At 39.5% G+C, this 17602-nt stretch overlaps 3 protein-coding genes across 3 annotated transcripts; 1 reads left to right on the top strand and 2 right to left on the bottom strand.

Annotated features, from left to right (window-relative positions):
* Nucleotides 1-1256: 1256 nt before the first annotated feature.
* nsun4 (NOP2/Sun RNA methyltransferase 4) lies at nucleotides 1257-5154 on the bottom strand. The gene is made up of 6 exons (XM_060888747.1): nucleotides 5024-5154; nucleotides 4318-4664; nucleotides 4088-4242; nucleotides 3845-4005; nucleotides 3574-3698; nucleotides 1257-2643 (listed from the first exon to the last, which is right to left on the bottom strand). Exons 1-6 carry the CDS (start codon nucleotides 5114-5116, stop codon nucleotides 2367-2369), a joined length of 1158 nt encoding a protein of 385 aa, XP_060744730.1. The 5' UTR covers nucleotides 5117-5154; the 3' UTR covers nucleotides 1257-2366.
* A 250-nt stretch (nucleotides 5155-5404) lies between these two features.
* LOC132858302 (cytochrome b-c1 complex subunit 6, mitochondrial-like) lies at nucleotides 5405-7159 on the top strand. Its single transcript, XM_060888627.1, has 4 exons — nucleotides 5405-5544; nucleotides 6106-6153; nucleotides 6244-6405; nucleotides 6901-7159. Exons 1-4 carry the CDS (start codon nucleotides 5500-5502, stop codon nucleotides 6931-6933), a joined length of 288 nt encoding a protein of 95 aa, XP_060744610.1. The 5' UTR covers nucleotides 5405-5499; the 3' UTR covers nucleotides 6934-7159.
* A 1350-nt stretch (nucleotides 7160-8509) lies between these two features.
* pif1 (PIF1 5'-to-3' DNA helicase homolog (S. cerevisiae)) lies at nucleotides 8510-17319 on the bottom strand. The gene is made up of 13 exons (XM_060888507.1): nucleotides 17263-17319; nucleotides 15680-16260; nucleotides 15043-15172; nucleotides 14760-14885; nucleotides 14220-14373; nucleotides 13482-13596; nucleotides 12430-12536; nucleotides 12195-12334; nucleotides 11930-12036; nucleotides 11756-11843; nucleotides 10849-10994; nucleotides 9434-9625; nucleotides 8510-8782 (listed from the first exon to the last, which is right to left on the bottom strand). Exons 2-13 carry the CDS (start codon nucleotides 16250-16252, stop codon nucleotides 8729-8731), a joined length of 1932 nt encoding a protein of 643 aa, XP_060744490.1. The 5' UTR covers nucleotides 16253-16260; nucleotides 17263-17319; the 3' UTR covers nucleotides 8510-8728.
* Between the last annotated feature and the right edge of the window lie 283 nt (nucleotides 17320-17602).

Below are 17602 nucleotides of genomic sequence, written 5' to 3'. Positions count from 1 at the left end.
GTGTTAAAAAATGTAAATTTATGTAAAAGCCCATATGGAAAGACATATTTACAATACGTTTAGGTAATCACAAGATGCAGGCATGGAGAACTACAGCGGGCCGCGAAACGCAGCCGACGCGCAAAATAGTTTTTTATGTGTCATTAATTCTCTTTGCATTCCCAAATAACCCAATATTACGGCGGTAATACAGTAATCACTCACAATCGCACAGAAAATTATCTGCACTCATCTGTGGAATCAGAGGCGAATGGAAAGCGAGGGCGAAACATCCCATTTTGGGATCCTCTTGCGTCCTTAATGTTCAGCCACAAACCGGCACCTAAACGACAGCGCGGCCAATCTGGAGCCCCGCGCCGATGGAACACTGTTTTCGAGCAGCTTAATGACAGCAGGGAGGCGATGGCCTTCATGTGCGCACACCTTTTCATGCTACATTGGTCCAAATGGGTGGCAGGTTCGGGGTAGGGGGTAGGGGGGCAGGTGGAGGGGGGCAGACACAAACAGAGAGAGAGAGTCAGGAGGGAAAATTGAAGCTCGTACGCTTTTGGAAACAAGAACAAATCTCTGTGTGGCGCGGGTTCGACCTCATCTACACGACACGAAGAGAGACGGCAAAAGTCAACACGCGTTCACCGAGACGTCACACGCGCTGCGCACGGGATCACGCACGTGGGAAAACGCGTCTCAACACGTGAAGTCGTGTAGACACGCACGTGCCAGCGTGAAGAATGTTTCAAGTGTTGTCAAAAAAGAAAAAAAAAAAAGTGAGAAGTAAAACGAGCCACGTGAAAGAAAGAAACAGGTGACGTGGATGTGGATAAACCACAATTAAAATGCAATTTTTAAATAATAAAATACTTGAAGCAAAGCGTGTACATGTGACGTCACGTTTCTGTAACACGTTTCTATAATAATATAGAATATATTATTTAAAACACTAAATAATTACACTATAATTAAAAGCCAGTAAAACCTCCTGTTTCACCTCCAACTCGTCCTTTTATACAGTAACCTGTTATAAGGCAGAAAAACCTTCCCTCAACAAGAACATCAACAAATCATCTTTCAATAAAGAAACAACAATAATAATAATAATAATAATAATAATAATAATAAAGACTTTTAAATATATCGAGCTGTAAATTTTTTCCCATGTGTTTAATTGTGTAATTATTGTTTCAGCTCCATCAACATGATTATAGATATTTTATTACATTGTTTATTACAAAACATCATACAATTATTTAATAAGTAATAATAATGATGTGCGTCTTGAAACAAAACCAAAGCAATATTTACAAGTTGAAGTTTTTACTGTTCTGATGATTAGATTTATTTGGCGGCACTTTGGAAGGAACGCAGGAGGTTTTTTAAACTGTCCGATGGCGCCATCTAGAGGTCGGACAGAGAAGCGGCATGAACCTAAAGATTTATTTTTTACTATTTGACCGTTTCACAAATATAAGACAAAATTTTGAACACCCTGACTAATAATCCAGCATTTTATTTCCAATTTATTAATCATTAATAGGAGCAATGATTTTATTTTTTATTTCTGGTTTTATTTATTGCTGAAATCCTGAAGCTTTATTCCAAAGACATGATCTAAAACCTCTCAGAGTAAAAACCTCATTAAATGAAGGAATATTTTTTGCCTTTGCAAGGCTTTTAAAACCACCTCATGTCTTATATTCCACACTTAGAGAAGCGGCTTCGCAAAAATATAAACGCATTCTTTAAATCGTGTGACGAATCATGAATCGACAATAAAGTCGTTACGATGAATACTACAAAGCGATTATCACAAAAGATAAAACGATAAAAAAGAAATAGAGATTACAGCAAAATACAATAAATATATCTGTTCCAGGATTCAGATAAAATGCTTTAAAACACACAACATCATGAAGACCAACAAGCAAAGAAGCAGGAGTCAGGATTTGATCGTAACAAAATATCTTAAAATCTTCAACATCCCATAAAGTGACAGATCCATTATCTTTATAATATTTTGAAGCATAATGGTCTAATATTTGGTCTATTTTGTACGGCTTCATGATGAAATAAATTCCAGTTATGTTTGTTTCAGTTGCAGGTTGTGACGTGTGAAGGTTGAAGGCTGTTGGGGGAAAAAAATAAAAAATGATCAAATAAATGGATATCTAACCTAAATAACCTAATAGCTAAGTAAGGAGAGATTTTCTCCTCTAGTAACAATTGCTTTTATTTTTCTTTAATTACTAGAAAACACGTTTTTTATTCACAGGTTATTTTTATTATCTCCACCAGAGGGCGGTGTTGCAGCGAGTCATTTACACACAGCTAAAGCCATGAAGTCGTATAAACCCGGACTCCAGGCTTCATCAGCTGACACGCAGCAGTTTGCACAAATAAATCGGGCCGAAGTTTGCGCACAAGTGCGGGAGGACGAGTTCCCCCACCGCCGGCTGAGGTGCGAAGTGGAAAGTGTCCGAGAAGAGGCGCGTGAAGCTGCTGAGGTCCTGGACTTTCACCGTGATGTCCATCTCCTGCTGAGCGAGACTGAGTGCCTGCTGCACCACACACTCGTTCTGCAGCTGAGACAGAGAGCAGGTGGAGTAGAGAAGCTCACCGCCACGACGAGTCGCCCGGAGCCCTGCACTGAGAGCAAGGACCAGGACACGTCAGTCCCCAAGCAGACCACGTCCACTTTACCATCACATCATTATTACAATTTCAATTAGGGTTTTTTTTTGTTTGTTTGTTTTTTTGGTGACAAGCATCCTACAAATAAAATATTTCAATTGGACTGTTTTTATAAAAAGAAAAAATAAATCTTAGCAAGTGAAAAAAAATAAATAGTAAATTATCTTTGATAAACTACTTTCTAAATTCTTTAAAAAAAAAAATAAAAGCCTGCAAAATTATAAATAAAGTAGCTTTTTCTACAAACTTCAGAGATAATGAGTGAGGAATTTATTCATATAAATTATAAGTTAATCGCTTAATTAATAGTTAATAATGAATAATGATCTATTCCAAAAAGAACTAGACTGTTTCCCACTTTGTTTCTCTAGTAAATTTGTATATTTTTAATTCTTGATTTTTTTTTGGATTCAGTTTTTGCCTCCAAGTCCAATGTTATATTTCTTTTATGGAAAAAACTTTATACATATAAAACTCCACTCCACAATGAACGAAACAAGGACAGTTAATACTGCAATATAACAAAAGAAATATTTAACACACACACACAGACAGAGACACACACACAGACAGAGACACACACACAGACAGAGACACACACACAGACAGAGACACACACACAGACAGAGACACACACACAGACAGAGACACACACACAGACAGAGACACACACACAGACAGAGACACACACACAGACAGAGACACACAGACAGACAGAGACACACAGACAGAGACACACAGACAGAGACACACAGACAGAGACACACAGACAGAGACACACAGACAGAGACACACAGTGTTGCCTTTCTCTAATGAAGAGATGGAGAAGAATGAAAAAAATAGAGATCATTTTAAAAGAAAATAACTTCCTGAATAAAGACTCACAGCAGGAGTTCGATCTGCAGTAAAGGAAGCGTCTGTCTCTCTTTAGTCCTGGACCTTTTAAAGATGTTATTGTCATCCTCCATTAATGAATGTCTGTCAGTGGTACAGGGGACGTCCACTAGCACCTGAGAGAGAGAGAGAGAGAGAGAGAGAGAAATGAACAAACACATAATTAACATTTATTTACAGAAAACGGAGGATGTCTTAGCAACAGTCCAGGATTCAGAGGATCAGAAAGAAACCACCACAAGAAAACCTCACTGATACTGACTCTGTCAAATTCGAAGTCTTCCATATTCCTCCATTTGCGACCATCAAGAGATGTGATGCGGAGCTTGTCCTCACCTCTCAGTTCTTTGGGCACGTAGCTCTGGAGCGTTCTCTGTAACCGAGCCGTGCGAGACCCAGACAAATCGTTGGCCCACAGAAACCCTGTGAGAAGATTCAAATTAGCGCCACGTTTCAGTGTAAAGCACCACAAATATAAACACAACCTGCAAACACGGTTACATACGGACAGCTTGCGCCTGCAGGATAGCGAGCGTCTTCCCACCCGGACCGGCACAAAGGTCCAGAACAGCGTGTCCCGGCCGGACGTCCAGCGCCAACACGGGCAGGACAGAAGCTGCATCCAGGAGATAATAACTCAGTAATCCTGCGCTATCTGGTCTGAGAGAGATAGGATATGAAATTAAATATCATGTGATGGTCACAAAGTGGATCTAGGAAGAAATCCTCAGCTACCTGGCAGGTTTGAATCGAGATATGTCCCCTCTCGGAAAGACAAAACACTGGATATTTGAGCTAATACGAGCCGCTTCTGTAGAAAAATGACCGTCTTGTTTCAATCCATCTGACGTCTCGTGCGTGTCTCTTTCAACGTCTCTGACGAAGTCTCTGCAGCCTTGAGACTGTAAAGACGAGACAACGTCTGCGTTAGACGATAAATTGTTGATCAGGGCTCCGTACTTCTGCTCCGACAGCAAGCTGATACGAATAGACGGCCACAGGTCACCGAAATAGTTCTTATACGTGGCATCGAAATGCTGCAGAGCCTGGTAGGTCACTGGGTGTTTGGGCCTGGTGCTGGCCTGGTGGGCAAGAAAAACACACAAGAACTTCACAAGGGATCTTCTTGTACATTGTATAATGTTTTAGATTTCTGAAATCAAAAAAACAGACTAAAGATGAGCTACACTTTTTTTAAAAGTCCAAATTTTGTTATTATAAATTAATACATTTTCTTTTCCTGCATACTGACGATTCTATTTTTGTTTTATTTTGTTGTTAAATAGAATGTGAACATTTTCAGCTGCAGCTTTTGTCTAAATATATTATTATTATTATTATTATTATTATTATTATTATTATTATTATGATTATTATTAACAAAACAAAGGCTTTCTCGCGTCACATTATATATAAAAAAAAAAACCTCTAAACCTTTTACCCATTTAGTTTTAACGCGATTCCGTCGTTGTATAAAATAAACCGAGTTTCTAAACTTGTTTATCAATAAACTCGTTTTTGTGTGCGCCGCCATTTTGTGTTTCACTCCTAAACGCGTCCGCGATTCACAATAAATAGTTGTTATTGGTTCCGTTCAGTTATTCGGGCAATATTCCCAGCACACGGACAAATAATCTTTTCTAATCTAATTAATTTACCAAAACATTTATATCTATAAATGTTATACTGTTATAAATTGATTATAAAAAATAAAACAATACGTGATTTAAATGTCGTTTATGTTTCTAAAAAAACAACGTGAAATTAATTCATAAATAAGTTCCACTGTGACGTGAACACAAGGACTTTTATTATACTAACGATGCGATTTCCGGTGTGTTTCTAGAAGCTTCCTGCGTGTGACCTCCACTTAAGGAAAGTTGTTTATCTGATTTAAGGAAACTTTTATAAACTTTAATGATGGTTCACGAAAGAGAAGAGATCGCAGATGGAGATCCTGAGGTAGGATTTGTTGTTTTTATTTATTTATTTGATTAAAAAGGGACGAGTTATTATTTTATTATTATAGGGCAGGAATTAACCCTTTAAATCCCCAATAAATTAAAAGTCTTAATATTTTTCTAAATAAATAAATAAATATTATCTTTTGAAAACTGCTTAGGAAATGTGTGTAAATAACTAACTAACTAAATAAATAAATAAATAAATAGATAAAATAAATTCTAGGTCGATTAAAGGAAGTAAAAAATACCGGTACTGTAGTATGTATTTTTTTTTTAAATTTATTTTAACTTTATTTAAAATCAATTTGTTATTCAAAAGTTTCAAGTCGAATTAAAAAATAATTTCCAGCACAAAAGTGCAAAACATGTATTTTTACACTTGGTTATATGGTTTAATGAATTTAAATTGCTGATTAACTTTTTAATTAAACGTGGGCTTAATTGTCTGTATTTAAATAATCAGCCATAGTGTTCGGTCTGGACATTTTATATATAATATAAATATTTATGTAAAATTATAAACTTTGCAAGACTCATTTTTTTTCCTATCGTGAATAAGGATAAAGCTGAAGAGGAGGAGGAGGAAGAAGAGGAGGAGGAAATGGTGGTAAGTTGTCAGTGGTAACTTTCAGGTAGTTGTATCTTTAACCCTCCCCTCATTCACTCTCACTGTGTCTGTGTTGATGTTTGTGCACAGGACCCTTTAGAGACGGTGAGACAGAGGTGTGAGGAGACCGAGCACTGTGTACACACACACCACAGGCTGCAGGAGTGTGAAGCTCGGGTGAACTCACGATCACACACGGTGGAAGACTGCACTGAGGAACTGTTTGACTTTCTCCATGCACGGGACCACTGTGTAAGAGCACTAATCTTTTGGGCGTATATCTGAGCTCAAAAACATTTCTTAAGGCTGTTCTGATCTGATCAACATAAAGTATTGGCACTGAGAAGTACATAGGAGTGGCACAGAGGTCACACCTTCTTTATTACACACCTTTAGTCACATAGACCACACCTCCTGTACTGGGAGTGGCACAGAGGCCACACCTTCTTTATTACACACCTTTAGTCACATAGACCATGCCTCCTGTACTGGGAGTGGCACAGAGGCCACACCTTCTTTATTACACACCTTTAGTCACATAGACCATGCCTTCTGTAGTGGGAGTGGCACAGAGGCCACGCCTCCTGTGTTACTGTCGCACACAGACCACGCCTCCCGTGTTACTGGCGCACATAGACCACGCCCACTCCACAGCAGTCAATTTGCAGCTCAATTTGTCTAATTATAATTTAGTTTATTTTCTGTCATTTGTTCAAAATCTGATTTTTATTTTTTTTTGTTTTTCAGGTCGCACAGAAGCTCTTCAGTTCATTAAAATGAGCCCTATTACACCTCACCTCAGCGTTTAGTCTTTAAAAAGGAATCTTTCATCTTTCTTTGTGTTGATGACTCATTGTACATTTCTATAATAAAAATATGGACATGGTTTGCATTTAATTTTTAATCATCAAATGATCACGCTGTATTTAAAGTGTAAACGAGTTCTCTCGTGTTTGACAGTCCACACAGATTAGTTACAGAATTAAAAAGTAATATTAACATCATACAGTAATGGTGTCAGATTTACTGTACAGATACATGCAGTGACGAGCGCACTAATGAAATGTTTGTGATATTTTATTACAAGTTACAACACTGTCCATTATGTTTATAGATTTGATGTTTTAAAGGTACAAATCTGGGGAAAGTCTGAGAATTTTTAGTGTAGAATTATGGATTTTACTCACATCAGTTCAGAAAATTCAATTTACATGAACAGCTTTTCCACCCCATAAAAAGTTTCACCAAAAATGTAGCAGGTTAATGCTTCTTTTTGGCTTCTTTTATTTTTACATCTGAACCTTTTTGACCCACATCAGTATTTAATATTTCATACCTTTGTGTCCACTAAACCGGTAGCTTTTAAAGGTGGGGTGTACGTTGTTTGAGAAATGCTTCAGAAAGCTGAGTCGGGCCGACAAACAAAACAAACGTGTAGCCAATGAGCAGAAAGGGGCGTGTCTTGTCAATATGGGCGGAGAGAGTGTTCAGTGCGCATGTGTGACATTAGCAGAAAGCGGTTTTAACATTGACATGGAGGATAAAAACAAAGAAAGAAAGAGAAGAAAGACTTACGATAAGGTAAGAAGTAGGACGTGTTAATATAGGATCAGCTTTCCAGCGCTGGAGAGAACTGAAGGAGCAGGAAGTTGGTCACATATTCACAGATTGGAGTTTCCTGAGTCAATAACTCCTGAGCTAAACACTGTTACTACACAAATAACACCTCTTTTCTATCGTAGTAATGTAGAGACGCAGCTACAACCGTGTTTTGTGTAGTAACAGTGTTTAGCTCAGGAGTTATTGACTCGGGAAACTCCAATCTGTGAATATGTGACCAACTTTACTTAAGACGCCGAGGCGCTTTTTTCCTTCTCGATAGGTGAGTAACGTTGGTTTTGTTTTGTTACACAGAACTAATATATGTCTTTGTCCTTTACATGATTATGTTTGTGTGTCATTTTTGCTTGTTTGTTTATCTGCAATCGTATTGTTCTTCACTTCAGCTATGATAAAGACACATTTCTTTTCAGTAGTTGCCTGGGTTACGTATGTATGTGTGGGCGGAGCTATCAATACAGGGGTGGGACCCATTTGGGTTAGGGGCGTGTTTGTTTTGGTGATTTCAAATGTCAACATTTGCTTTCAAACAACGGAGACCCCACCTTTAATTACTAGAATATTGAAATCAGGAGCCTTGGATCTCAGCATTGGAGGGTGATTATATATAAATCTTATTTTCTTTCCCAGTATATTCCATTGAATCTTAAAGCCAATGACTGATGACCTTCCTGTCATTGCTATAAAGCCTATATCCGTGGCTCCTAGTTTCAAAATAATTGGCCAAAAACCACACTTAAAAAAATAAAAATTTATTAACAAAAACAAGTCAAGCAAATAAAAATACTACAATCCAGTACAACCAGCATTAAAAACTAAAATGCAGTCTAGTAGAGTTTAATAGTTTACAGCAACACCATGATGAGGTGAAAAAGTGAAGTCATGATAAATAAAATCGCGACATCGGTCGAGTCCGGTCGTACACACGGTGCACAGGGTCATGATATGAAGATCATCACCAAGCTTCATTCTCCTTGTTGCTTTTCCCAACAAAGTCGTTCATGGAGGACTGCAGAACACAAACAGAGTGTGGAGTTAGTTAGTTAGTAAGGCTTAACTTCTGTTGGCAAGAATATACGACTCAGCATATATTCGCGTTTTCAGGCATAATTCCTTCCTAACCACAAGAAATTGTTTCTGTGCACAACATTTTGCAAGACAATTTAATATTTAGTTTCCATCCAACTGCTGTTGTGTTGTAATGTTGATCGTAATTGTTCCGAGTTAAAGGCTTGTACAAAGGAGGGATTTTCCATTTGACAACAATAAACTTAGCATTGTGATTTCAGATTAAAATAAGAAAATGGCTCAGAATCCTAGGCCCCGCCCCTTCAGGGCTCAGAATCCTAGGCCCCGCCCCATGCAAAGCAATATAATAAATAAAACAAGCTGATAAACTCCACTTAGACTTCATTTTTAAAACACTTCAGTGACCATCTAAATGTATCCAAATCTTTTTATCTAGAAAACAAAATGAACGTTTGCTCTCCAGGGAAGACGTGCTGGGAAATTAATTTATAGCAAATAGAGAATCCAGCTGTCTGTGACAATCCATCCATCTCACCATGTTTCCTCTTTACTGTAGAGAAATGTTTATGGTGCCACATTGGTGCCCTCCTGCCCACAACTGTGGTGACCAGTGACGTGAGGGGACACTGACCTGCAGGAGGAGTCGGTCTCGCTTCAGCTTCTTGTAGAACATCAGAACGTCCGAGTTCGCCTGGACCACTCGGGGGTCAAAGTCCATGACACGAAGACCTTCCAGACTGCGGGCTCGAGACAGAGCTACGTAAGCCTGACCACTCTCAAACACACGAGCCAGAGAGATCTCCACGCAGTCCAGAGTCATGCCCTGAAACAACACGGTCACTGGGGCTGGATTAAGGGTCCAAGCACCAAAATGATCAAACTCATTGCTTTTATTACACATTTACTTTAATTCTACAATGAATTGACCGATTTAAGCCTCTGGGTGGCACTATAACACGTCTGTTTCTCTTTTGGCCCATTTTACATGAACTGTAAGTCAGCAACCAACACAGGAAATGAAGATTTTCACACATTAACCTTAATAATTTACAGCAAGATTGTGGGATTTAAAATAAAAGCCAACGAAACGAGAAGAAGTTCACACTTGCTACATTAAGTTTTGGGATATTGTAATAAATCCTTAAGAGATTCACTTTATGAAAAAGGTCATGAGGAATCAGACTGAAAAACTCTTGTAAAGCGTTTACAGAAATACGCACAGCCCTGTCAGTGAAGCCATTATGTGCTGCTTCTTCAAAAAAAAAATGCTGCTACAAAAGATGGAAGCGTAGAAATATCTAGAACATCTCAGTGTGCTGCAGTGTTACATAGGACGATGCCTCTGTGCACAAAGCAGCTCCACGAAGATCTCGAGTGTCCTGAGCAGAGCCATGACTCGGACTCAACCCCACCGAACACCTCCAGGGTGAACCGGAGTCTCCTCAACATCCTGAACATCAGAGTCTGAGCTCACTAATGCTCTTGTAGCTGAATGAAAGCAAACCCACGATCCCACATCTAGTGGAAAATATTCCAGAAAAGTGAAAACAGGGGAATAAATCTGAAAATGTACATACTGGGGTCTAAGTGAGTGTGTAGACCTTAAATAAGACCCTTTTTTAATGCATTATAATATGTTGGCCGTATTGTTGAAGCGCTACAGTCAATCTGAGGTCAATCTGGTCTCTGTAGCTCATTTAACCAGGAACAAACGATCAAAAGCAGACGTGACACACTTCCATCTGAAGCTAATAAGCCTAATTACCCCGAGGCTCCATCTACAGCCAGCTCTGGCTAATTGAAAGCCATTAGTGCTGGTGGCTCACAGCCTGGAGGCTCTGAGGAAAGCGAGTGACACACTGCTGCTGCGAGATATAAAGAAATCAAACACAAAGCTGCAAACTACACTAAGGCTAGAACGTTGCTGCAAACAAACAAGTCGCAGCATCTTATGTACAAAAATCGGGGGGGGGGACACACAGAGATTATATAGCAGTGAATCAGGTATGAATCAGTGGCTTGTTTATGACTCAGACGATCCCTCACTTGACTCTTGTGGATGGAGATGGCCCAGGCTAGCTTTAACGGGAGCTGCTGTCGGCTGAGGTACAAGCCTCCTGCCGCCTTAAACGTCCAGCGCTCGCGCTTCATCGGTTCTACAGCACCGCACAGGAAGCGCACTCTCGGGAGGCCTGATGGAGGGAGCCAGACACAGGACATGCGGGTTATTACATTATCAAGTTATAAGATTAGTCCAAGCAGAGCTGTAGTAAGAAGAATACGAGCAGCAATAAAATTAGAGTTATCCATCAATAAGAACTTGCAAATTTTGTCGTAACGCATCGCGTCATTCTGTTGTCAGGAAATAATAATAATCCGAATTAATTTCAAAATTAATTAATTTATTAAATTAATTAAAATTAATTTATTAAAGAATCTCACTGCACTTTGTGTTCAATTTATAGACATGTAAACCAAAAGGGACCTAAAATCTTCCATCAGATTTATTAATTGGAATTTTATTTGTTTGCTAACAACAACATTACAATAATAATAATGCACACAATCTTCCTTTCTTTCTTATTATATCTGAGTAATTAGTTTAGTCTTAATTTACAGTTTCCGTTTTTCTCGCCTTCTTCATTTTTAATGTCTTCGTTCTTCATGAAACGTTCATGAGCCATGGAGCTCTTAACCCCTGACCGAGCGAACTAGGAGGCGTTTCTGGTCGATTCCAAAGAGCTTCTAGAAGTCTCTGTGGATAAAGACGTCCACAAAACGCTGTACACGCCATAAAAATACACCGTTCGATCTTATAGTCCAGATATTCGAGAGCACTGATCCCATGCGGATTTTTTTGATCTGAAGTCAGTCAGTTTGAGGTTTATGTGTTCGTTATTCTTCACGCGATGAAGGATCGGAATCCCCGATTTAACACGGCTCTGGTTTATACCTTGATTTCCTGGTAGGAAGTCGACCACGACGCCTCTCGCTCCGTTCACCAGCCCTCTCTGGACATCCAGGTTTTTAGTCAGCATAACCTAAACCGGGCAAAAAGAAAATATTGTTCAGTTGTTTAAACAGCAGTTGTGATGTAAACGAGCTGTGAGAGAATGCTAGCTCTCACCTGAGCTCCCACTTTCAGCTGTAACTTGTGACCCACTGGACTTTGTGCATCAATGGTTTTAACGAGCATCGGGTCGCTGTCCAATGCCTCGAACACACGTAAGGGTCCTAAAAAAAAAAACAAACAAACAGGACAGTGAAGCACGTGTGATATTTCCAGACAATATTTTTGGAATCAGTACTTGGAAAAACGTATTGATTCACAGAACATTAACACCTGAGAGGGGACACATCAATGTGCACAGCTTGAGACCTTTATAACAAACCTGGCAGCTGCTGGAGTTTGTTCTCGTTAGTGAGCTCCACATCGTCCTTGTGCGTGCACAGCCTGGTCGCTAGGATCCCGTCCCGCTCGATGGGGTTGCTGGCGCTCTTCAGGAGCCGGGCAGTGACTTCCTCGGTGACTCTACAGGAGGAAAAAAATAACAGGATGTACTGGATCACTGTGGCGCTCGATTACTCAGGAAAGAACACGGAGCTGCCGTGTACAGATTTCGGCACCTTCCCAGTCGGATGGCCTGCAGTAGCGAGATGAAGGTTCGGTCCGTCTGCCTGCGCACCTCCGTCAGCTCCATGTTCACGTGGATGCACTTCCTCCAGCTCCTCGCCTGCAGAACGGAGACTACACCATTAACGGTTCGATCCGAATCGATCCGAAAAAGTGCAACAAAGCCGATTGTGAATAATTCATGTTGCCAAGCAACAAGATAAGGAACATTGAAAACCAAAAAAACACAACAATTTAGAAAGAGACCGAAAACACACTCATCCTTTAATTCACCACAGTGCTTCGATTTCTTCTGCCTAATTAGAGCTAAATTTAGCATTAAATTGATGAAAAGCAAAATAAATAAATAAATAAATAAAAACAGGGACAGAAATCTGACTAATGAGTGTTTACTCAAAACAGAGTACGACCGGAAAGGACTTCAGTAATAATAATAATAATACGTAGGTTCCATTAGACTATTTTTTTTTTTGCCTTTTATGAAAATAATTAGATCGACATCCAGAGTAGGATTTAATAAGTCTCGTATCTCCATGATGGAGCTTCGGGTTAAAGAGAGATTCTAAATGAGACAAACAATAATATGCAGGAGAAAGGGGTTGTGTGTGAGAGAGAGAGAGAGAGAGAGAGAGAGAGAGAGAGAGAGAGAGAGAGAGAGAGAGAGGATAAACAGTACAAAAGGAAGAGAAGAGAAAAATATGAATGGAATACAAAAAAATAAGCAAAATAATAATATAAAAAGAGAATAGAATTTAAAAATAAATAAATAAATAAATAAAAGAGCAGGGAATTGTAGAATCAATATGATTTTTTTTTAATGAATGAAATTCTTTCAAATTACAAAAAGCATAACGTTTGTGTAAAAATGTCAAATTTAACAAAAGCATAAGAATTTTTTTCCATCGAGTTACACACGTGTAAAGAACGTATAACTGCCGACTACGGCACATAATTGTGACGCGACGAAGCAAAAAAAATCTAATTATGATGTTGAGATTTCTGGGAAATTCATGTTTCAGTGATTTTTATTCATTTATTTTTTTACCTGGAAGCAGAAGCTGGGTTTCTCTTTTCCTTTAGTGACAGGAGGAAGCTGGAGAAAATCTCCACATACGATCAGCTGAATTCCTCCGAAAGGCTCAGAGGATCTTCTAATTGATCTACAAGTAGCAGAAGCACAGAGCTCATTTAGTTAAAAGGACACACACACACACACACGCAGCATGTATGACGTTCAAGGTCGTTAATTTGTAATAAAATTCCTCATTGCACTGAGATCTGAATCAGAAACACGACCGCAAAGCAGATGCTTCTGTCCAATATTCATCTCAGCAACATGCTAGGCTGTGTGTCAGTTTGTAAGCAGTCCTCTACACCGTAGTGTGTGTGAAATAACGTGATACACTTGTGTCATGTTGCTCAGTCCTAATGGTGATTTAAGCAAATCTGTTTTCATTTGGAATTATATAAATAATGTGGCTCATGATACCAATTTTTTATACATTCACCCAGAGCATCCTCGGTATTACTGAACATATGATGGCACCAACATTTTAATAAAGGAAAGCTAATGAAGATTTATGCATGTAGAGTGTGTGGTGAAGTAAAAAAGGAAATGTTTAAAATCTGTAGCAGTGGCAACCATACAGGCCTTGTGTGTACAGCGCCACGGCGCTCGTTCTGCAAATATGGATAATTTGATTTTAATTAAAAAAAAAAAAAGTATTAATAAAGGCTCTACGAAATGTGACTCTTCAGAATGCAATTAAAATGAGCCACATGCCTGGCGATAGACTCGAGCTTGTCGAAGAACTCGGCCTCCACCATGGAGATCTCGTCGATGATGAGGTGTTTGCAGCTTGTCCAGTGCTGCAGGACCCCGGGTCGCTGCGCGAGCTCCAGACACTGCTCCAGAGGAGCTGAACCCGAGCCGACACCTGAGAGAGAGAGAGAGAGAGAGAGAGAGAGATGGCATTCATCAACTTTGATTAAATTGGAATGTAAATGGAATTTCATATTATTATTACTACAACATTCATCCAACCACTCATACAAGCAATCATCCAACCAATCCAATCATCCATCTCCATCATCTACTCCAATCCATCTAATCCCAAATTTATAAATCCAAGCAATCATCCAACTATCCAGCCAATCCAATCTCCTATCAAATCCAAAAAATTCTGTTGTCTAGTCACATCCATCCATCACCAACCCAAACAAATGCAGTCATCAATCAATCGATCCAATGCTAAGCACATGTCCTCCAACCACATACCCACCATCCATCCACCCACTCATAATGAACATGGTGAACGCTTACCTGCGAAACTGTGTAACGTCGTCCCTCCTATATGACAGGCAGCTACACCGGTGCTCGCTGTAGCATACGTGCTTTTGGGAGGAAGCGATCCTACAATCCTCTTCAACAGGAAGGACTTCCCCGTACCTCACAGCACGAATCAAAGAACACTCAAGTTGATCAAGTGCAGATCCATTTTAATAATAAAAATGTACATCAAAACTTTAAAGTGCAATAAGATCGTCTTGACATAACAGACAAATAAAGATTTAGGGTTTGAATCAAGGCTGAAATGTAGAACTACCTGCACTTCCAGTGAAAAACACGTTCTTCCCACTCAGCACTGCATTCAGAACTGCCATCTGTTCTTTGCTGAGTTTCTGCGCAACTGGCAACGTCAGGACCGGCTTCTTGTGAGGGTGAAGAGCTTTAACCTGGAACCCGGAGAAGCAGAAACTGGGTTTCATCTTCAGATCAAGCTAAACGACTCACAAGACGTGTTTGGTGTGTGTGATGTTCGTTTGTAACGTAGCTATTAAGTGATGGATCATACAGATAAGCTCCTGTTTAGCATGAAGGGCTAAAACAGTTTTGTTCAGTGTCTCAGATACTCAAAGACATGCTTTCAGGAAACTGGACAAAAAGATGTCAGATAAAAACAATCATAGTTTCATCTGTGTATATGAACTCCGGTAGGAGGCGTGGCCTAAAGTCTAAACCTGATTCATGGTTGGATGATGAGGTATTTGGAACATCTCCCTATTCTGACAGCATCAGTTTTACATAAAGTGGAACAAATTCCTGGGATTTTCTTCTCATCAAAAGCTATCAATTTAACACTGGGTTTTTCTGCAAATAAAAACTACTACTGTAGATGTTCTGCTCGTGTAGATGATCCTTCAATTAAAGTTCTTAAGTGGAAAACGTTCTGATTATCGTACCGGGCTGGTGTCTCCGTCCGGTCGGGGTCTTTTGACCTGCTGTCGATTGACAGTTTTGTTCACCGCTCTCTCGGTCAGCACTTTCACCTGCACCGGGGTGTTCACTTTTCTCCTTAACTCGTTGGCTTTCTGGATGTCTTTTTGCTGCACAGGGCTGATGATCTCGAAGCTCCTCGGGACACCTGCCCGCATCCGGGCCCTTTCGCTGACAGGGTTACTGCCACGTGAGGCTTCGTGCTTTATACTCAGGTTCTTCAGGAAGGTTTTCAAGCGGTCAGGTGGACAGTCAGAGATCAGAAGCTGCGTGTTGTTTTGAGAGAAGTTCACCGTACACTTGCCGTCTTTGACAAACCGCGTGAAGAGCCGGAACTCACTACGTAAAGCGAAGCTTTCATGGGGTCCACCACGGACATCCTGAACGCGCAGCACCAGCTCCCTGAACTCGTCTCGTCCCAGAGTGACCGTGGCACGGCGAAGAACCCGGCGCTGTACCACATGACCTGCTGATGCTCCACTCACACGCTCCACTGCAACAGTGCAGTCCAGTCTCGCACCGTCCTCCACGTGCAACATCCTGGACCCTGGACAAATGACAAGAACAGCCACATTATAGTTCAGACAAGCCATCAGACTCCTTAATAACTGAACTGTACTGAGCACAACACACACACACACACATCAACTGTATGGACTGCACAGATCTACACCGAATACACACTCTTCCAATGTACATCCATCAAACTGTTTACATGCTGTTTTACACACTGTTTTTGCTCTTTGGACATTCTGTCTCACATTCCAGTTGATTGCTGTTTTGCACAATACTTTACAGTACATTATCTCAGGAAGCTGCTGCTATAACACTGTTCATTCCAGTATTTTTGCACACGTAATATTGTTTGAACATACAGTATTTACACTGATCACTGCTGTTTCTGTTTGTCTTGTCTTTTGTCCTGACAGATACACTTTATGTATCTAGGACTAACTTACTAAGTCCTTATAGCTCGGTCTTTGTTCTATGTAGCTCCCTGATCCTGGAGAAACGTTGGCTCATGTCACAATGTACTGTAACAGCTCTATATGGTTGTAATGATAATAAAAGCGTCTTGCAAACACATTGCATCACTACAAAAGAAAATCTTGCATCGTAACCTTTACAAAGTTAACCTCCAAGTCCCTTAAACATTTTATGTGACATACAAACCAAATGTTTTAAGCCAGTATCTTGACCATTTCTCTGGATTTCACCCTCAACACACAAACACACCTGAAGCTCATCAACAGAACAATAACCAATCAGACTTCTTTTACAACACACAGGCGTAAAGAATTATTATATTTATTTGTTCAGGAGCTCGTTATTATTATTTAATATTAGTTTTACATTTTGAGCTGCACTTGTACACAAACATGTTTTAATCCCAATTTAATTTATTTTTATTCCAGTCTTAGATTCAAGTGATACTTGTGTACGACTGAAACATGTTTAAATCTCTGATTTAATATCACGATAAACACGTTAAATGATTTAGCCATCGTTTACAGAAATCTGTAGTTTTGTAGTAAAACACTGAACTCACCCAGCGTCACTTCACCACTGCAAACAAACACATGCTGCAAAATTCAAACTGAAAGCTTTAAGCCGGAGCAGCCAATCAGACGGGGGCATTTAAATACACAACCAATCAACGCAAACTTCTCTACACCGGAACGCCTACGTCATTATCCAACTCAGGAAGCGCATAAGGATTTTATAACTTTCAGTTGTTTTTGTTTGTTTGTTTGTTAGTTTCTTATTTTGGGGATATATATATATATATATATATATATATATATAAATTATAATGTACAATTATATATTTCATGCGTATTTTAATTTTAAAGCTTTAAGTTTAAAGTCTGTATTATTCCATGTGTTTT

The sequence above is a fragment of the Tachysurus vachellii genome, chromosome 1 (genome assembly GCF_030014155.1).
Source record: "Tachysurus vachellii isolate PV-2020 chromosome 1, HZAU_Pvac_v1, whole genome shotgun sequence".
NCBI lineage: Eukaryota > Metazoa > Chordata > Actinopteri > Siluriformes > Bagridae > Tachysurus > Tachysurus vachellii.
This window is presented reverse-complemented; position numbering and strand designations above follow the sequence as displayed.

What these genes read in the sequence shown, in the direction of transcription:
- nsun4 (XM_060888747.1), bottom strand. Translation starts at nt 5,116, where the DNA reads ATGGCGGCGCACACAAAAACGAGTTTATTGATAAACAAGTTTAGAAAC. An exon ending in TCTCGATTCAAACCTGCCAG is followed by an intron (nt 4,243 to 4,317) that starts GTAGCTGAGGAT and finishes TATCTCTCTCAG; the next exon opens with ACCAGATAGCGCAGGATTAC. An exon ending in CCTGCAGGCGCAAGCTGTCC is followed by an intron (nt 4,006 to 4,087) that starts GTATGTAACCGT and finishes ATCTTCTCACAG; the next exon opens with GGTTTCTGTGGGCCAACGAT.
- LOC132858302 (XM_060888627.1), top strand. Translation starts at nt 5,500, where the DNA reads ATGATGGTTCACGAAAGAGAAGAGATCGCAGATGGAGATCCTGAG. An exon ending in TCGCAGATGGAGATCCTGAG is followed by an intron (nt 5,545 to 6,105) that starts GTAGGATTTGTT and finishes ATCGTGAATAAG; the next exon opens with GATAAAGCTGAAGAGGAGGA. An exon ending in TCCATGCACGGGACCACTGT is followed by an intron (nt 6,406 to 6,900) that starts GTAAGAGCACTA and finishes TTTGTTTTTCAG; the next exon opens with GTCGCACAGAAGCTCTTCAG.
- pif1 (XM_060888507.1), bottom strand. Translation starts at nt 16,252, where the DNA reads ATGTTGCACGTGGAGGACGGTGCGAGACTGGACTGCACTGTTGCAGTG. An exon ending in GTTTTTCACTGGAAGTGCAG is followed by an intron (nt 14,886 to 15,042) that starts GTAGTTCTACAT and finishes TCGTGCTGTGAG; the next exon opens with GTACGGGGAAGTCCTTCCTG. An exon ending in GACGTTACACAGTTTCGCAG is followed by an intron (nt 14,374 to 14,759) that starts GTAAGCGTTCAC and finishes TCTCTCTCTCAG; the next exon opens with GTGTCGGCTCGGGTTCAGCT.